This window comes from Poecilia mexicana, unplaced genomic scaffold (genome assembly GCF_051168715.1).
Source record: "Poecilia mexicana isolate PSO_F unplaced genomic scaffold, ASM5116871v1 scaffold_4, whole genome shotgun sequence".
NCBI classification, from domain to species: Eukaryota; Metazoa; Chordata; class Actinopteri; order Cyprinodontiformes; family Poeciliidae; genus Poecilia; species Poecilia mexicana.
Genome location: NW_028263373.1, coordinates 28,744,238 through 28,765,530, shown reverse-complemented (window position 1 = coordinate 28,765,530; position 21,293 = coordinate 28,744,238). Strand labels below are relative to the sequence as shown.

Below are 21,293 nucleotides of genomic sequence, written 5' to 3'. Positions count from 1 at the left end.
TTCAGTCTTGAAGTTTTCCCATGTTTAGGATAAGTTTGGCCCTTTGTGTGGAGATTTTGCTAAATGTTAAGCGTCATCCAGTTGGGTTTCATCAATTAGTAATATCTTTCATAGAGACGGTCCGGCACATATACGCTGGAAAGTATTCACACCATTTGAACTATTTCATAGTTTATCATTTGACTTTTGTATTTTGTGTGCAACAGACTAACTAATATACAGTAGTTTGCAAAAGTATTCACCAGTGTTGTGGTCAAGCCCTCCTAACCCGAGACCAAGTCAAGACCAAGACCAGCGCCCCACGCTACATGACACGATAAAATATGAAATATGATCAAAATTGCTTCTCAAACTGATCTGAAAAATCCGTACTCCCATAAAAAGACCTAGATATTAAATACTTGATAAATTTTACCAATATTAAAAGCAGAACAAACTTTTTGTTCTGCTTTGCTTCCATCTCTGTGCTACAATCCGTGGTGGTCTGGTGCCATCCCTAAAAAGATAATGCCCTGGGCATTTGCTTATATTGCTCATGTCAGAAACCACCACTCTCTGTACCATTTAACATAGCAATTGAGGCAATGCCCAGATGGCAAATAACGCTCAACTTTGAACACTGACCAAGGAGCAACAAGCAAGAAGTAACCATGCACAAGGCACTCATCGTGACTGTTCTCACCCTCTCTCCCACTACATGAAGCCAGGTAGTCTGTCACCATGGCGCACATTACAGCTGCCACTTTGAACGAAAACAATCAAAGAGCAATGTGCATGCTCTGCGTGCTCTTTCATTCTTATGTTTTATTTATTTGTTAATTAAAAACATATCAATGTACATAATTAAATAAAATAATGATAGGTACTGCAGTGTATGCAGAGCATTACAAGAACAAAGAAGAGTGTTCTGTCAGGTCAGCATACGCTGTCAGATCATAATACGCTTAGAACGAACTCACGGCTATATCTGTCAGACATGTCATTACCATATCATTTTATTTAATTAACAACATAGAATCATGACGTAGATCATCATACACTTTATTAACACTTGTATGGCATCCTGACTTAGCGGTTAAGTAGGTTAATGAGTTTTACACGGGCGTATGTTGTAGTTGACTGCAGCTGCAGCCAGACCTTGCTTTAAATACACTTTGAAACCACGACAACGCATGTATATCTATATAGTTATCATTGAAAACAATTTAATGACTTATTTTCGTCAGAACTTGCTGCGTATGGTGAACTGACAACTCCTCTGACTGTCGGACTTCTTAATGTGCATTCGCAGGCCTGGTACTCACTGCATGTATGCTATTCTGACAGCGTACGGTAATCTGATAGAACAACGGTGTTCTGTTAGATCAGCATACATTGTCAGATTAGTCATATGGTTAGCTGTACGTTTAGTGATATTTTCACAGTTGCGGTCTCAACTGGTCTTGAAATAAAATGCCGAGTCCTCTGCGCCGGAGACCGAGACAAGACCGAGACCAAATGCGGTCGAGTCTGAGACGAGACCGAGACCGATCTCGAGTACTACAACACTGGTATTCACACCCCTTGAACTTTTCCTCTCCTTTTAGTATTTAATTTGTTTTTTAAAAAGTTTTGAATCATCTATAATTTTCTTTCTACTTTATAATTGCGTACCACTTTGTGTTGGCCGTCCACATAAGGCTCCAATTAAATATTTTTATGTCTGTGACAAAATATGTAAATACATGCTAAATTGTGAAAAAGCAATACATAGTATTTTACAATTTTCCACAACAATCTAATGTTTTACATGATTTCTGCCCCCGAAAGGCATACCTTTCGAGCTTTTTCCCCCTCCCACTTTATTTTGCAAAACAGCTAAAGATGAGTCAGATTTTCGTAAAATTGTCGTTCTGTCTGCATGTCCAATGTTGTTCTCCTACCAGAAACCTCTGCCCCAGCCTCCAGTCTTCTGCAGCGTCTCTAACAGGATTGCATTTAGCTCGGCCCGTTATCCGCTGAACTCTGAACAGCTCAGCTGCGCGCTCTGGGGCTGTCAGAGTAAAAGGCAGCAAACTACAAATATTAGAATTATACACTCATTTTTGCCAATGTCGCATGAAATCTAAATAATCCCCAGTGAAGTTTGAGGCTGTGGAGGGAAAAAAAGAAAAATAAAAGTGAGAAAAAGTTCAAGGAGTTTGGACAAGGTTATTATCTACAGGAGCTCAACGCAGCGTTAAAAAAACAAACAAGGAGACATATTTTTAGTCGATGTGTCATGTCTCTACTTCATCTGCTTGTCAGAACACACCTCATGACTTTATTTTTTTTTTTCCTTGTAGATATCTTGTAATCATCCTCATGTGTCCCTGTATAGTTTGTCTTCTTTGGTCTATTAAGATTATGGGAGGGTAAAAGGGGAGATTTTATGATTATGTAATAGGTTTTATGAGATCATACAACCTACTTTGAATTTATTTTTATTTTTTTAAGTTTCATAACGTCTAACCCATACTATAATATTTCTGCTAGACTCTGCCTCTAGTTGCAGAATGCAGTCATCTGATTGGCAGTTTAGGGCACAGCACGGTGTAATCATTGATTTCTGGTCGTGAGCTATTGTTTTGAAGCTAAGACTGGAAAAAACAAAACAAAAACAATCACATACTGTATTTAAGTCCCAAGTCTAGCAAGATTAGTTTATTTTTGGTGTTGCATTCAGGTACGCCTGCAGTCAGGTCTGCAGTCTTCTGACTCATGTTTTTTAGGTCTTATAGCATAGAAACATTATTTTCATTGAAAACTATTAAACATATGTAAAGCCTGGCGTTTTTGCAAAACAAACCATTTACATGGAAGAGCCAAACCAGAATCGGTAGCAACGTTACTGCATCTTAATAATCACAGCATTCATGTATCATTTGAAAACTGTTTTTTGTCTGTTTAATACATATATCTGTATATACATTTTTATTTATCTTATGTCAGATGTTCAAGGTTTTTTTTCCCCCTTCAACTCTGTGAACTCGTTTTATTGACACCACATTAAATTTATCACGATTATTTTACAGCATTTTGGGAGTAGCTGAAACACGACCAGGGTTTAATCATTCACTTATACACACAGCGTTTATTTCAGATGTAAAACGATAAGTTGTTACAGTCCTATCGGCGCAGTATCTCACTATGAGCATAAGACAAATTCAGGGAGCTATAAACATATGTGTGTGTGTGTTGTTAGCTAGTGTGTGTTCTGAAACAGTGCAGTGAAAAAAGTATTTTTAAACTTACTGATTTCTTCTGCTTTTGATGTTTTGTCGCACTTAATCTTTGAAATGACACTATGTTTTTTTCGTCCGTATCTCATTCAGATTTAATTGCAGACTTTGACTATGCCCCTCAAATCTTTCCCTTTTTGTCCCTTTAGTCTTTCAGCTGTTGTCCTACTTTTAAACCCAAGTGGAATTAGACTTTAGGTCACAAAATGATGGACAAACTTTCTGTGTGATTCTATTCATTTTTTCTAAGATATTTACTGAACAACATAAACAAAAAGTAAATATCTTCTATTTAAAGACAGACATTTAGATAGTAAAACATGTTGAATACAGCAGTTATAAAGCTAAAAAAAAATAAAACAATGGAAGAAGGGGCATAGAAGACAATTTAACTTAAAAAACACAAGCATTGAGTTTAAAAAAAAACACTTGTCAGAGACTTACTAAATAAAATTAAGGTATTCTTTCAGTGTAATTAGTTTGAATGAAAAAAAAAGTTAAATTAAATTGTTTACTAAAATTGTACCATCAGTCATGGCGAGTTATTTATGTCTCGAGGTCCAGAGAGTTACATTGTGATGCTGGTGTTATGCCAGATGTGATGGAAGAATTCAATTCAATTTTTATCTATACAATATTACCCAGAAACCTTAGGGATCATTAATATGTTTTTTATTTAGCTAATGTGAAACATTTTCTTCGTTCATTTAGGTCAGCGCTGTTTTACTGCATTCGGACTCGCCCACGGACGCAAATTTTTGTTCATTTCTCCAGAATGAGTTGTTGATAAGATGTTCTGTCAATGTCAAATTTATTTCTGTAGCACTTCTGAAAGCAGGTTAAAAGAAGCTGCACCAAAGTGCTGTACAAAAACGATAACAGTATAAATTGATGAAAATAAAAAAGTTTAATTTTCATAGGTGGGTCACTCCTTCGAGGTTCTCCACCGTTCCATATTAGCCATATTTACTTCACTGAGTCTTTCCTCTTTTACTTTTATTTTGATTACTGTACCAGCCTTTCTACGTGTCAGAGTAAAAAGGACGTGGAGCGATGTCGAGTCGGCTCAGAATGCTGCTGCAGGACTTTAAACCAACACACACCAGAGACGGTACATTGCTACAGTTTTAAACCTGCAACATTGACTGCTGCTGCGTTTTAAAACTGAGTTAAACCCTGTGTGGTCAAGCCGCAGCCTCGATCACTAAACTCCCTAGAAGTTGATCATCTCCGACCTCGGAGATGATCTGGTCAGCGGCTGCTAACAAATCAGTGAACACTGTTAAGACCAGAGCAGATAAATCCTCCAGATTGTGGAATAGTTTTGCCTCCACCTTTTTACTATCTTCTTTTAAGAAACAGCTAAAGACTTATTTATCCATAGTGGCTTTAAAGTTTTATTTTCCACTTTTATGTTTTTATGTGCTGTGTGTGTGTTTTTTATGGCTTTTGACCTGTGAAAGGTATGCTGTCTGATAATAGGCTTAGTCTGGCTACGAATAAGTGCCAAAGGCAGTTATTAGCAAAGTTAGCTACTAGATCAAATTTATCAAGGGCACCAGGTGATTATGAGGAAAGAATAGCCAAATAGTTTCAGCCTTAGAATGAATACCTGCCTTCTCAGGCTGTGGCGTTTAAAATACAACAGATGAAGGACTTGAGTTTATCTCTGACGTTCGCTGAATCAGAGACAGCATCTCTGTTTAAGGAATCCATAATTTAAAGATTCCTTCTGCAGAATTTCAAATAAGCCGGGGTCAAGGCTTGTTTCTCAGCCAGGATTCAGTCACTGAATACACTGAGACGGTAGACAGAATATTTACTTTGGATCCAGATTTATACATCTCCCTTCGGCAAGCAAAAAAGAAAAAGAAGTTTCCTACGGTGCAGGATAAAGGGACAGCTTCCTTTAGGGCAGAGTTTTTATTAAAAAACATGATGTTACATATTTGTGCAAAGTTCTCCTCTTTCCTTTAGAATTGAAAGGTTATTGCAGTGCATTCTGGGATTAATATTCAAGTCAGGTTTATTTGTGCAGCACATTTCAGCATGAAGGCAGTTCAAAGTGCTTCACACGGTAAAAACATAACACGGTAACCAATTCTGAAGCAAGCGATAAACATTACAATTTGGTCAAAATCATCAAGCAAACACACAATATTATATTCACCAACGTTCCACTTGTTATTTATCAATTCTAAAATGGTGGATTTTAGTCTTGATTTTAAGGAGCTCAGTGTTTCAGCAGTTTTCTGGAAGTTTCTTCCAGATTTGCGGCGCATAGAAGCTGAATGCTGCGTCTCCGTTTTTGGTTCTGGTTCTGTTGCAGAACCAGGAGACCTAAGAGGCCTGGGAGATTGATACAACAGCAGAACTTTAATGTATTGTGGTGCTGAACTGTTCAGTGATTTATAAACTAACAGGAGTATTTTAAAGTGTATTCTCTGAGCTACAGAGCTCAGTATAATATATATAAATAAGGTTTTCTTACACTGAAAACCTTATATATATATATATATATTTATATATATTTATATATATATATATAAAGTACATAAAACTATTACTAAAAAATAGTAAATAAAACTATGTAGTTTTATTTACATAGCACATTTTCAGCAACAAGGCAATTCAAAGTGCTTTTCATGAGTTAAAAGGAAATACAAACAAAATAACAAACCAAAGGAAAGGAAAAAAAAATACTGTAAATGAGAAATACTTACTTACAGTATTTCTCATCTGTTCTTTCATTTTCTCCAAATCGGGCAAATGATATGTCGCTTTTGAGATCATTAAGCCAGCTTCATGTTTTTTTTAGAAAGGTTCCGTTCCACTGCTGTCTTTATTCCCAGCTACCCAAAACGCGTGGTTAATTATACATTTTATTTAACAAGGTGGTGGATTACATTTTCACATAGAGCCACACTGGTTTGGATAGCTTTTTTTTTCTTTCTTTCTTTTTTTTTGCTCAATAAATAAAACCAAAATTAAAAAATGATTGCATTTAATCAGTTTTTCTGTCTTCTTATTATTGTTGTTATTTGTTGAAAACTTGTAAGTGTGACAGAAAAATAAAATTTGAGGAAATCTTTAAGGCAGTATCTTGACCGCACGCTTGCTTAGAAATAAAACATGTATAATGAAAAGTAATTGTTTTATAAGCGAAATCACTGCAGGGAACTCAGCAAGTAGGGTTTCTCTCAACTTTAAGTGTTGAAAATAGTTCCTTTTCCAGCAACCAGAGGGCAGCTGCCTTTATGACACCACCTGAGGCTCCAAACGTTTCCAAGCCACACTAAACATTTATAACTGCTTCGTGTTAGTATTTTTTTGGCCTTATTAAGAGGCAGAAAGGTATTCTATGAAGGTCATTTTAATGGAAGATGATTCAAAGCAAGTCCCTCGCGTCGTTTTGTCAGCACGCAGTGTCAGTGTCAGCGAAGTGAGTAACTATTATTAATCAGATTATTGGCTCTGTTATCAGCCAGGCGCCGCTGCTGCTGCGCAAAGTGCTTGTACTCTGGCCCGAGGTGCGCGACCTTTGAACCGAGCGCGGCGGGCGCGCGCGCCGCAGCTGGCTCTATAAAAGCGGCGCGGCGCCTGGGAGCAAAGCGTCAGGTAACCCAGGTGAACACGGCGACTCCACACACACAGGCGCTCCTCTGCAGGTGAGTACACTGTCCCGTTTCTTAACGCTTAAAGACACCGAAACGAAACGGGGTTAAGACGTTTAGAAAAGGAAACTTCCTTATTTACGATTCTGAGCTTAAGAGATGCACCTGCGTTTTAAAATGCGAGGTTATTTCTTTGACGATGATTATGATTGTTTTTTGGTTTTTAATCTGGCCTGTTACAACATAAAGAGCCTTTTGTATCTCATACTCCTGAAGTTGTCACGCTTTTTACTCTTGAATTGGTCATAACTGAATCATTCTTCTTTAACGATGTATAAGGTTAAATCAAAATACAAGTTACTGATTTATTTTTATTTAAATTTTTGCCGATTAATTATAGTTAAACGTAATAATTAACCATTAAGGAAACTCAACTTTGTGACAACCAACACCAAAGCAATGTCGATCATCCCTATTAATAAAATGTTTCAGTAGAAATTGGTATTTCTTTCTTTTTTAAATCACTGACTGATGACAGATTACTTTTTATGTGAACAGATTGTCCTTCTTTACTCCAGAAAAATATTGAAGAATTGATTTTATTTAGAAAATGGACTGAGATAAGCACCAGCAAGTTTTGATGGTATTTAGACAACATTAGAGACTTTAGTACAAATATCTTTTCACTTAAAATATAAAACTGTGTTTCTGGTGGAAGAGGTTTCTATTAAAATCTTCCCGATTCATAATAAAAATGAGTCAAAATCTGAATTAGAAAGTCAAAGATCAGCAGTGCTATTGGAAAAGCAGTATTGTAACATTTCCCCTAAAATTTTTCATATAACTTTAAATTTAGATTTTTTCAGATAAAACCATGAGTGCATCTAATAGTGGACACCTGGCTAACGGTGGTAGTTCATATCATAACATTAAAAACAGCATGAAAAACAACTTGTGGAAATGACAAAATCACCTCGTCTGGATTTTTTCATGTTTCACAAAACAACCGCTGCCAGCTCAACAAGTTTTCATATCGCTCTGTAGCGTAGCATTAATAATGAATGTGATGACCAAAATCCCGGTCATATCAGGTCTGCTTTGTGTTTCTTTTAAATCCATTCCTTCGACTTCATTCTGTTAACTTCTCGTCATTTCTTCAACAGTCATGGCACCGAGACCACAAGAGGGGAACGACTCGTCCTCCACCATGAGTAGGCTCTTTTTTTTTTGGATACGCCTGAAGTCTTCCAAGCTGTCATTAACACCTGTGTTTTCCAATCCCTCTGCTTGTCTTTCATTAGGTGACAAGTCTAAGGGTAAAGATAAGGAAATGCCACCACCTTACTCCAGCTTGGACCTGGAGAATGATGAGCCTCCTGAGGAAGATCCCTGGGATCTCCCAGCACTCAAAGACACCGGGATCAAGTGGTCAGGTGAGGCAGCTCACCATTCTTATCCCATTCCTTCTTCTAAAAGCTGACTCTGACTCAGTGTTTTGCTTTGTTTTTCTTTCCTGCCGCACAGAGCTGGATACACGAGGGAAGATAATGAGAGTGCTGACTGCCATCGTGAAGCTGATTCTGCTGCTCGGATTACTCTACCTGTTTATTTGCTCGCTGGATGTTCTCAGCTCTGCTTTCCAGCTAGTCGGAGGTGAAAACCAAATTATTGCCGTGGGTCACTATGACTCATTGTGTTCCGTCTTTGCACATTTATGCTCTATATTAGACAATAGGGTACTTTCGTGGTGTGTAGCCTATGAAGTACTTCCCTATTGAACCTTGATGTTTGTGTATTTACAGGCAGAGCAGCTGGGGACATCTTCAAGGACAGCGCTGTGTTATCCAACCCTGTGGCTGGGCTGGTGATCGGGGTGTTAGTCACAGTGCTGGTGCAAAGCTCCAGCACCTCCTCATCCATTGTGGTCAGCATGGTGTCTTCTGGATGTAAGTAAGACAAGGACCGTCGCTATGACGGTCTCACTGAATGACAATGTTGAGCTAAAATGCCTTTTCTCTTTAATAAAGTGATACTGGGCTGATGTCAGTCAGGCTGTCTGGACAGGTAGACTCCTCTGTCAGCTGTGTAACACTTTAGGTTGTAATTTTGGTTTTGGACCACCATAAATATTTCTAAACATCCACATTTAAAAAAAAAAATTTTCTCGTTTGTGTGAAGCAACAAGTAGTAGAGGACCAACGAACGCTGTGTTGCTGCATATTTCACACAGCCTCAGAAATATTCCATTATTAATTTCACTTTCTCAGACATCTCATGAAAAGGACTGGAAAGTGGAAAACTTAAATAGCTTTGAAACCGTAACTTTGTCAACTTTGCAAATAGCATAATAAGGGCCAAACTGACTGATTTAAATTGGAAAAGCCCAGTGAGGAAAATAACAATTATGAAGTAGTGTTATAAATTATTACTTGATTGGTTTTTTTATGAACAAAACCTTTTGGTAACATGTTAGCACTGAAAACACTTGTAGGTCACATGATCCTGCTTCTGAATCTCAGAACATTGAACTTATTTATCAAACCACAGCTAAGCCAAAAAGTATTCCTTTGGTTTTTATTTCCTTATTGGATGTGATATTAGTATTTTTGGCCTAGCTCCATAATAATCTGTTAGAAAATCTATGAGAAATCATAGAGAAATCATAGAGAAAAATCTCTATGTTAGAAAATCTCTTATCCTTATCCTACAGATTAGGCTAAGAATGGCTTTCCGACCTGAAAGACACTGGAGCTCAACATCAATATGGAAGCATGCTGAAAGTTTATGCCAAAAATACAACAGTCAGTCAATAATGTAATAACTTACAATATCGTTAAAAAGTTATTGTCAGTAGTGGTTCAAAAACTGATGTCAGTATTTGCCGTTCCTACATGATTGATTACGACGTACCTTGAGACTGAAAACTCAAGGTACGTTGGCCTAATTTTTAACTTGGGCCAACGGTAAATGCAAGCATGACAGCGGCATTATCGATACCCATCAATTAATGCTTCTGCTTTTGTTCAGTGCTGGACGTGAAATCTGCAGTACCGATCATCATGGGGGCCAACATCGGCACGTCGGTCACCAACACCATCGTGGCTGTGATGCAAGCTGGAGACCGAAATGAGTTCCGCAGGTAAACAGGAACCAGGAAGTAATAAAATACAAAGGGTGACCTCCAGCAAAGTGTTTATTGCGTTGTTTTCTTTACCTTTAGGGCGTTCGCTGGCGCCACCGTCCACGACTTCTTCAATTGGCTGTCGGTGCTAATCCTCCTGCCTTTGGAAGCAGCGACGGGCGTCCTCTTCAAACTCACCGACCTCCTGATCAAGTCCTTCAACATCGAGTCCGGAGAGGACGCGCCCGAGTTGCTGAAGGTCATCACGGACCCCCTCACCAGCTCCATCATCAAGGTGACAAAATGAGTCGAAATGGGAGGGCTTGGATTTACTGCTAAAGATTCGGGCAAATGAAACACTTCCTTGTCCTCTCAGCTGGACAAAAAGGTGATCGAAGAGATCGCAACTGGCAAAGATGTTACGAACAAAACTCTGGTCAAAAGATGGTGCAAGACAGAATCAAACGTGGTAAGAAATCAACAATTGCTGCATCACATGAAGACAAATCAGTCGATAAAAATAGAGTCTTGGAAGGATAATAGAGTTTCTAAATCACTGATATTGTTCTTCCCAATCTGTGACCACAGTGATTCCATTGTGTGAGGTCATGTTCTTTAAAAGGCAGTTGTTTGCTATAACAGGAAGATGATTGTCTGCTGCTGGATTGCTTACTGTGTTCCCTCCTTTTTTTGGACATGTCTCAGACTTTCTGGAATACCACTGTGGAGAAGTGCCCGGAAGGTCAAGTCTGTTGGATGGAGGGAGACAAGATCTGGACAGAGATGAACCAGACATATACCAACAACATTGAGAGATGTAATGCCTCCCTGAATGTTTTTTTTTATTTCCTTCTTTTTTGGGGGGTTGGTTGAGGAACTACTACAAAGAAATCAGGACAATCTGATCCACCAAAGCTCAGTGAAACGTAAACGGGCTATTTGGCCAAAAAAAGGCTCCTCTGATGTCTGAACAATGCCAACCTTTGAGATGCTGCAGTGGCTCGGTTTATGCCCCGGCTTCAGTATCTATCTTTCTGAATAAGTCTTTTCATGCAGCCTTTCTCTTGCACAAGTCCATTACATGGATCACTTACTCAAAGTATTCTGCTCACGCTTAAAGTAAATCACTTGTTTGGTTTTGTGTGCTTCATTTTTACTGCTTTCTCTTGCACAATATGCAGTTCCAGTCGTCTCAAAAACTTGAAATGTTTAAGAGAGTTTACAGTGAGGTAGCTCATTGTAAATGTGGACACTTCTTTGCAGGCAAGCACATCTTCGCCTATGTTGATTTGCCAGACCTCGCCATAGGCCTGATTCTGCTGGCCCTCTCTCTGCTCGTCCTCTGCACCTGCCTCATCCTCATTGTCAAGCTGCTCAACTCTATGCTCAAAGGACAGGTGGCTGTGGTCATCAAGAAAGTGCTCAACACAGGTACAGACATTAAGCGCCACACATTCGCATGCTTTGTGAAGCCTGTTTGATAGTCAGCACACCTGTGTCGTGGTGGTGATGCTTGATGAGCAGCACAGGCATAGCCCTCCTGTTGCTCCTAGCTGGACTCCAGGTCCGACGGTACTGGAGCGTCGCTCAGAGAGCTCAGGCACAGATTCTGCTTTTCCAAAGTACTTTTCTTTTTGGTGCTAATAATCATACGCTACCAGCTCATTAGATCCAAACTTGTCATTCTGTTTCAGACTTTCCCTTCCCCTTCGGTTGGGTTACTGGCTACATTGCAATTTTGGTGGGAGCAGGGATGACCTTCATTGTTCAGAGTAGCTCCGTCTTCACATCGGCTATAACACCTCTTGTTGGTAAGTCGCCTCGAATCCACTTAAATTCTTTTTGTTTAATTTTACATCCTAACTTAAATCTTGTCTATCTTCATTTGCCAGGTATTGGTGTCATTTCCCTTGAGAGAGCTTACCCGCTGACCCTGGGATCAAACATTGGCACAACAACAACTGCTATACTGGCCGCAATGGCTAGCACTGGAGACAAGCTAGGCAGCTCGCTGCAGGTATGCTGGCTGCGGTGCTCCAACAACAGTGATGTCATGTTGGTTTATGCTTAATTTTATTGTGACTGGCAAGGCAAATTTACCAGAGTGATCAATGATAAATATGATCACACCTAAAGATAGGAGAAAGATAAAGAGTGCTTGATCATAGAGTATTTATTATTTCTAGAAATGACCACAACATTGAGAGTGAAATGCCTGTGTAAAAAAACCATCAAAATATTGCAGCAAAAGTAATGGCATTTCTACCCATCCATTCTGGCTAGCATTTTTAATACAACTGAAGGTAACAGTTACTTGATTGTGCTTTAAAATGGCACCGTGTGGCTGGAAAACGCACAATACTGCCCTTCTGATCAGCTTCTCACACTTATCTTGTGCTTAACATCGTTTATTTGTTAACGAATGTATGTAATTTGTGCGTTCTCTTGCCTAGATTGCTCTTTGCCACTTCTTCTTCAACATCATGGGGATAATCCTGTGGTATCCGATCCCCTTCATGCGGGTGCCCATCAGATTAGCCAGAGGCCTGGGGAACAGAACTGCCAAATACCGCTGGTTTGCAGCTCTCTACCTCATCCTGTGCTTCTTGGTGTTCCCCCTGACCGTGTTTGGACTGTCCGTAGCCGGCTGGCAGTACCTGGTCGGCGTCGGTGTGCCCTTCGCGGCCCTTGTCATATTCGTGATTGTCATCAACGTGATGCAGTCGCGATGCCCCCGCTTCTTACCCAAGGTTCTCCGCAGCTGGGACTTCCTGCCCCTGCCCCTGCACTCCATGGCGCCATGGGACAAAGTGGTGACGACCTCCATGTTCTTCTGCAGCAAATACTGCTGCTGCTGCTGCAAGTGCAGCAGCTGCTGCCGAAAGGATGAAGAGGCGGAGAGGATCTCCAGGGCCAGCAGGAAGAGCCTGGCAATGTACGACAACCCCGCCATGTCCAGAGACGAAGAAAAGATGGAGCACGAGAGAGCGACGCAGTTTTAATTTCGTCGGGGGGGTTTTCTTGTGAGCCGGTGCAATATTTAATGCAACTGTATTCTCGTGACACATTTCTTAATTGTTCATTCCTTCTCAGGTTGTGGTAAGGTGTTGATTATCCAATGACAAACTGTAATATACACTGCCTGTCGCCATGGAGACTACGGACAAAACTGTCACACATGCTCTCAACAGGTCTGCTGTGTTGGGCCGTCTGATGTTTATTTAATATTTCCAAAATCATTGTACATAATACCTGTCTTCTATAAGTTCATATATAGGTTTCTGTGAATACAAGCTTTTTTTTATTATATTTGAAATTATTTTCACATCTGAACATTTTGGATTCCAATGTAGCATTTTAAATTTATTATTATTTGCCTATGCTAACACTCAGTATTTAAAGCTGTGTAATATTTGTATATTTAAAAAATTTCTATTTTTAAAGTACTACTTTGTCGTCTTTTGAATATGGTTTGTCTGTTATGTTCGGGAATTACAGCTTGCGATCATTTTTTCTACTCAACGTGACATATTTAGCTAATTTGAGGGTCAGACAGAGCTGATCCAGCAGGTTTCACATGACTGATGAGAATGTCACACTGCAAAAGAGCAATGTACTATCTGTATTTGGGTCTAATTTCTGCTGCAAATATCTTAGTACACTTGAAATGAGACAAAACTAACTTACTAGTAATTTTAAAGCAAGATTTAGGAGTTTGCTTAGAGTCAATAATTCCTTAATATTGATGAAAAAGTGCTAGTTCCAATAATTATTCCACTTAATACAAGACATTCCTCTCATGTTATAAGTGAAATAATCTGCTAATGAAACAGATCCTTTTTCATCAAGGTGGGTTTTTTTTGTTTGTTTTCTTAAAACTACCTCCAATATCTCTTGCTGAAATTACTTGTTAGTTTTGCGTTATTTCAAGTGCGCTAAGATATTTGCACTAGAAACTAAACCAAAACTACTTGGAAAGACTTGGTGTTTTTGCAGTGTAGCATTGGTGTGCTGGACGAAGTCATGAACGCATTCCTGTGTTCGCAACATTCCTGTGTTCACTGATGTAACAACAGGTTTGAAGAGAGATGAATGTCATTCTGAAACCACTTAATTACAATGCAGGCAAAGCAACAAAAACATGCAGCTGAAGAGGTAGATTTTGCCCTTATATTACACTAGAGACCAATTTTACATGTAGAGAAGACATACAATATATATAGACATAATTCAGGTTTAGATAAGACAAAGGTTGTCCAGTTCTTAAAGTGGTAGTACAGATTTTTTTTACAGCTGGGCTTCAGTTGGAAGGTTACGAGCAGTTGGCTTTTTGTCTATAAAATACTACTCTGTTGGCACATTATATTTTTATGCACACTTATAAGAGATAAGTGTGCTTTTGCCTATCTAGCAATAGGCTTTTGCCTGTTGATAGATAGGCAAAAGCCTATTGATAGATAAAGTTGGGGCAATCTAAAAGTACGTCTATGCTTTGCTGAAACACCTGTAACCTTTCACCCCACTTAAGGAAGTTTGGTCAAACAGGCACAGGAGCAAATTAACCATTAGCCAAATTATAGCAAATATCCTGAAGGTTAAACAGACTTCAGCAAAGCTGCCCTGTTTTTCCATTCTTAAGCTTCCAGCCTTTTCTTTTTTTGGAGCTTGCTGGAGTTGGGAATGTCTTTTGAACATTCTAGAAAAGGTAAGAGCCTTCTCAAGGAAACGCTGATGTTAGCTGTGGTTAAATATGCTAATTCTGCTAATCGCGCTAATGTAAGATGCTCAAGAAGATTTAAAATGTCAATCATTTCTATCCATTTTAAATGAGTGAAACCTGGTTTTAAAGTAACTGTTGTCGCACACAAACAGTTGGACTTTGCGTCAGGTCCGAATATAAATAATTAATGAATAAAGAACATATTGAATGCTGTTTATTTTAGTTCCTAAAGAGAATCAAATGAAATCTTTGTCACCAGTTCAATTTTACAAAACAAAAACAGAAAAATGGAAATCAGGCTAATCTCTCTATATATACAAAAATAAAATACAGTAAAAGTTATGTCACACATTACATGTTGACTGATCATGATATTGTGACACTTTTTGATAACATGCATTAACTTTCCCTTTTAAAAGAAATTAGAATTGGCCCTTTAAACATGGTTTAAGAGAACACAGTGACCCGAGGCCCATAATAAACGCTCTACCACCCACACTGCCACACCTGCCATCTTCTGCTCAGGTATTTCTAGGTGAAAGAGATTTGCTGGACTTCGAGTACATTACATTCAGTCTGAAATTCTCTGTTCTATTCACATAATCATAATGCAATCATAATTAATTTCTAGCTATCAGTTTCAGTGCAGTGGAAAATCTCCAGTATAGGGGAGCAATAGCTGAGTGGCTACAGTGTATTAGCTGTTCTACAGGAGCTATGTGTAAGATTGTAAACGTGGAGTCGTTCATACTCATATTCCAAAAACCAATGCTAAACAGTTGTTTATTTGTCACTTTATTGGTTAACAGCGATCATTTATGCCCGTAATAAGTGTGTAAAAAAATGCAACTGGTGAGTTATGAACTCTGGCTGTGTGCGCTGTCCTTATCAGGGTTAAACTTGGGACTTCTGTGAAGGACTTTTATCATCTGCAGAATTCAACCATAAAACCTACTGGATCACGTAAAAAAAAAAAAAAAAAAAAAAAAAGGTAGCTGCAACGATTCAGAGGGAAATATCAGCCGGCAGAATAAATACAATGCAGAAATGTGGAAAAATGTCAAGTGTAAATATTCAGCAGGACTTTATCAGTGAGCGCACACAAAAGTCAGTATCGTCCGGCGCCTGTGTATCGCGTATTTAATTTCAGATGCTCTCCGGTTTCACCTCAGAAATAACCGGAACAATTGGCTATAGGGGGCTTTTATTATGAAAAGTTCAACAAGTCCGTGTCGGCATAGAGGACTTTCTTTATTTGATGTCAGGATTAAGTGACGGTGTGACATTCAGCAGGTCAACTTTTAAACCTCGAAATGACAAATAAAACTGTTGACCACGTGGCTCTGACTGACGTTTGGGCGGACGAGAAATTGGGGGGGAACCAACAAAATCAAATGGATCAGCTGATGAAAAAAAATTATAATTTATGATTTGTTGGATGTGCAGCCCTTCAAATGTTTCACGGGCTTTTAAGTGAGCCGTATCGCGCAATAAACTGAATTACTAACACTCAAGGTCAGCCGCGCTATCAGCTCATTAAAACTTGGCAGCATAATTGCTCAACTGGGGATCATAAAGCGCTTTTAACTCCATAACCACTACAGATCACTGTCTTTATTTTTTATTTATATTTTGTTCTCGTTTTCTCACATTCTCAAACGTGCAGTAGTTAATTTTTTTTATTTGATAACTGAGTTCAGCTTTGCAGACAATCTCAACTTGTTTTATGATTTTGTTAAACGTACTGGAGCGTTCCTCATGATCTTTTTTTGGGGAAAAAACTTTTTTACTTAAAAATTGGTGGCAAATGAGTACATTTCTGTCATTTACTGGTTACATTTGGATAATAAACAGCAAAAGTAGCATTTTGGTAAACTGGAAACAGTTACAGATTTGTTCCAAGAACTTTCCTGTTTGTGCTGTTTAAAGTCCTTTAGAGTTTTTTTTTCTCTTTCTTTCATGAACTTTATGAAAAATATGAAAATATTGCTGCACACTGCAGCTCAGCTGGCTAAAATCACGCTCCCATATCCTTTTCTTGCTTACAAAAAAGACAAATCCAGCTGTTTTCAGATATATCAAATGGAAAAGAAATAAACTTTTTGATTACTTAAAGCATATTCACCACCAAGTATCGTCCTTTTAGATTCTCATGAGAGCTGAAGCGCAAAAGACATACTATTCTACAAAACAGCGTCTGAGTTCAGTGGATTTTTTATGTTTTTCCTTAAGATTTATGATCAAAATAACAATAAAAGAATGCCGTAGATAATATTATATCTGTAACAACTGATGAGTCTTATAGCCAGCTGCTGGATGAAATATTTACGGTCGGATTAAAACAAAAGTAATGAGATCATGTGACACAACCCCGATTCCAATGAATTCGGGACGTCGTGTAAAAACAGAGCGCAGTGATTTGCAAATCCTTTTCCAGACAACATTCAGTTGCTACAAAGACAAGACGCTTAACGTTCAGATGGAAAACTTTTGGAAATATTCACTCGTTTGGAATTTGATGCCTGCAACATGTTCCAAAAAATAAAAAAAATTAAATTAAATCACTCGGTTATTGGTGTGTGGTTACCATAAGACTGTTGTATTGTTACGTGAAAACACCAAAACAATGTTTTTATTGTTCAATTGATAAAATACCAAACATGGTATTTTTGCTGACACTTTGACCTGTTAAAACAGATTTTAACAGGTCAAAAATGTTGTGTGTCGAGTGAATAATGCTGCTGAATATATTTTTACACATTCATTTTAAAAAATGTGGAATGTGTAAATCCTAATTGTGAAAAAAAAACTGACTAATTTTCCAAATAAAACCATTGTGGTCACTAGCTGTTGCATCATGATGTAAACTGTTAACATATTAACAATTTAAATCGTGTTTGCATGTAAACTTTAACTATATTTGCAAAAAAAAAGTAAAATTTCTATTTCCCAATAAAAATAAATAAACAGTTGTATACAGACAACCCCTTTCTTCTCTTTGGAATCATACATTCTAAAAATATAAAACTGTGTCAACTTACTGTACAAGTGAAAAAAAAACTTTACAACTACAGCAGATACAGGTTGTATACATTTGCATTCTTTTATTATTACATTCTTGACACCAGGAGAATTTGTGCTGTCGCGGCGGCAGCAATTCGCTCTATCAGTAATTAACGGTGTTGGTCAGAGCATCCAGATGGACAATAAACCAGCTATGTGGGCTCCTATAAACCAATGCATGATGGGACAAATAAAGTTGTTTTATGTAAACAGGTGCCATAAAGCAAAGGCAGGAGGACTCGGGGAGCACATGACCCTGAGAACGGCTTGGAGGTTGGAGAATATGCTAATCAGCTGGCAGCATCCCTCCAGCATGCTGATGTGTGACCCGCAGTCCTCGTTTAGTTGTAAATCCGACGTGGGACTTTCGCCAATATAACCTGGTACTTTTGAAAACCTACAGCGGAGCTTTAATTTGGCACTAAATTATAAAGTTAGCTGCTCTTCACCTCCTCTCAGAAGAGTTGGCGACATCACCAAAAGCCTGCACTTTGCATCGTTTGCTAATCTGACTGACAGGTTTACAGCAGCGAGCCAGTTAGCGTGAAACTGCTGTCGACATCTGAGGGTCCACAGGAGCCAGGTGACAAATAAGCACACGATTTCTCCCCTCTCTTGTTTTTTTTTTTTGTTGTTTTTTTTTGGTAGGGAGATAGTATTTGTTGCAACATGTAGGGAGAAGCACAGTAAGTGCTTGCTGAGTCATAAAAACTGTCACGTTGCGTCATTTCTACTCCTCTTTTTCCTGCTGTAAAATGCAAAAATATAATCTGTCATGAACAGTAATATGACAGAATGGTGACTTTTGGAGAGTGGGGTGGGGGGGAGAGATCGACAAACTACTCCCTGTTTATGTTGTCTGTTTTGGTGGATTTCATACTTGAAGTACGCGGAAATCTTTCTACATAAAAAGATATTCACAAGTCAGTGTTCTCTTGTGTTGGTGTTCTCTGTCTTTCTTGTGTGTGACATTGAAAAGGAAATGGTTCCTGTGGTTTTGAGGGAAATGTCTCATCTTAGCAGGAGTGGCCCCAGAAAGGTTTGGTAGGATGGGGGGCCCGATGGGTGGCACTCCAAAATGAAATTCAAATTCAATTTAAATTTAAATTCTGAAATACTTTATTGATCCCAAATGTGACGCATATTAATTCCAGGTTCTCCAATACAAATTGGAAATATGAAAGAAGCTCCTCAACATTTATGAGACGGGATTGATAGAGGCAATACCAATAACGATTATTTTATTGATTATTATAAAGAGTGTGTGATTTTTGACATACTATCTGTTAAGAAAATGCAAGTATAGCAAGTACATTTTAATTTAATTAAAATTTATTCTGCTTTTTAAATTGTTTTATTTAAATGTTTCTGTAAGAAATACATTTTGGGGATCTGATACCAATTAAATACATAGCCAGTATTGCCGATACTGATACTTTTTATTTAAATTTGATGTATCGTCACACTTCTGACTTTTAGGAGTTTTTGTAGCTTTTATTTATTTATTTACTTATTTATTTATTTATTGTTCAAACCAAGGAGAGAATTTGGACAAAGTTTATAGGCATCAACAAAATACTTTAAAGGTCCACCATTATACCAAATTTACTTTTTGTATGTTTCTGTGCCTCCATTTAGGTATCTCCCTCTTGACCAACAGCAAAATAAAATAAAATAAAAAACGAGTGAATGCTCTGCTGGTGTCTGCAACGCATCTGTTTCAAAAACATCTAAAGTGATGCGTCACAATTTTGTTACCTTTAACTCCAAGCCAAATCCAGCCGCTGATCTGGCAACCCGATCACCACAAGGTAGCGCTAGGATGCCTGCTGGATAATTCAAATGTTGTTTTTTTTAATTATTATTATTTTTTTATCGGCTTTAAAATAGTAATTCATGTTCTCCCAGTCATGACGAAGAGACTCGCATGGCTTCGTTTTATTTTTGCTTGCAATGTCCCTGCAATATTGCCAAAGAAATTAGTAGCTTGCGCAAAACAAGAAGGAGTTCTTTGAAAACGACCAACACAACACGGCAGGATTTAGCAAAAGACTCGAACTGAAGGAAAGTTCTGTTCCTTCTGCTTTGCAGATGATGGCGATGTAAGTACATTTATGTATTGTGTGTTTTGTGTTGCTGTTCGGCATGAACATGATACAGTATAGCACAAGCTAACGCTGAACGATAGCTCTGCTAGTCATGTCTCTGACTTTACCCACAATCCCTGCGCATTTACTGTAGGAATTGTATTAAGCTAAAAGTAAAAGTTTAAATTGAGAAGAAGCAGAGTTTGTAAATATACCGGATACTCGGACATTTGTCTGTATTTTTTACATGTTGAGAGAAGTGCTTCTCCTCTTATCTCGAATATTTTAAAAAGGACACATTTCCAGTGAAACATTATTTTTGTGCTGAATTCTTGTGCTAATGTCTCTAAAGTGAAGCTGAATACTCAGTTTGAATTAACGATATAAATGTGCGTCATATCTTCAGTATTTAACATTTGTACAATTTAATGCTACATTAACATGATTTGCGTTTATTTTTTTCCTAAATGATCAAAGTGCGAAAAATTGTTAAAGTATTGAGAGTAAATCAAAGCAAAATCTGTTTCAACCTGAGAAACTACTTTATGAAAATAAGCTAAAATTTCAAGAGGGAATCTAAAACTAAAGCATCAGTTTTACCACACTAGTATTGATCTGATAATGATACCGACTTGGTGTCAATATTATCGACATTTTTGGATCAATACGCCCACTTCTAGTACCTATGCAGGTTGTTTTTGATCTGCTGCTGTTTTCATAAAGACAGACAGACAAACAGAGATATGATTGATTTCTGTGGTTCAAACTCAACTAAAGCTTTTAGATTTGCAATGTAATTCCACTTATCAATACCTGAAGCATAAGAAATGTATGATAATTGTAAAAAAAAAAAAAAAAAAAAAATCAACTAGTTTCTCAATTTTTTTGTTGAAGCTAACATAATGGTATTGGACAAGTTCTGAATTTTTTTTTTTTTTTAAATATAAATGATTTTTTTTAATTTTTTTTTTTTTTAAAAAAAAGCTTATTTTATTGACTCAGAGTTATTCCACCTCTGAGTCCTGCTCTCCACACCCTGGTGGGACATCAATGGACCAACACATCGAGTCGATATTCACTTCAACAGAGTGATAAATGTAGTACCAGGGAGGGCGGATTCATTCTGAATACCTCCTTTATTCGCGCTCTCGCTAAGTGATGACAGGTCAGACTGAGTAACCCAGAAGTCCAGCAGCACCAGTGTGACCTCTCCTCCCTGGGGACCGACCGGCTCCCTCTCCCTGAGGAGCATAAGTTAGTCTCTAACTGATGACCTGAGTTGTCTGATGTAGCAGAAAAATACCCTGACGCAGTCTGTGTGCACACAAACACAGAACATTTTATTCTTCATGTTAGCTGATGACAGATTTGTGGAAAGTGCTGTTCTGACCTTGAGTCAGGCTGGGAGTTGATGTTGTATCATTTTGC

The 21,293-nt window shown here is 38.1% G+C and overlaps 1 protein-coding gene across 1 annotated transcript; it reads left to right on the top strand.

The window, feature by feature from the left end:
- Window positions 1-6,069: 6,069 nt before the first annotated feature.
- slc34a2b (solute carrier family 34 member 2b) lies at window positions 6,070-13,461 on the top strand. The gene is made up of 13 exons (XM_014992938.2): window positions 6,070-6,928; window positions 8,038-8,085; window positions 8,176-8,307; window positions 8,399-8,527; window positions 8,677-8,820; window positions 9,902-10,013; window positions 10,095-10,290; window positions 10,372-10,464; window positions 10,701-10,812; window positions 11,259-11,426; window positions 11,690-11,806; window positions 11,888-12,012; window positions 12,449-13,461. The coding sequence occupies exons 2-13, from the start codon at window positions 8,040-8,042 to the stop codon at window positions 12,995-12,997; spliced, it is 1,923 nt and encodes a 640-aa protein (XP_014848424.2). The 5' UTR covers window positions 6,070-6,928; window positions 8,038-8,039; the 3' UTR covers window positions 12,998-13,461.
- Window positions 13,462-21,293: the final 7,832 nt, after the last annotated feature.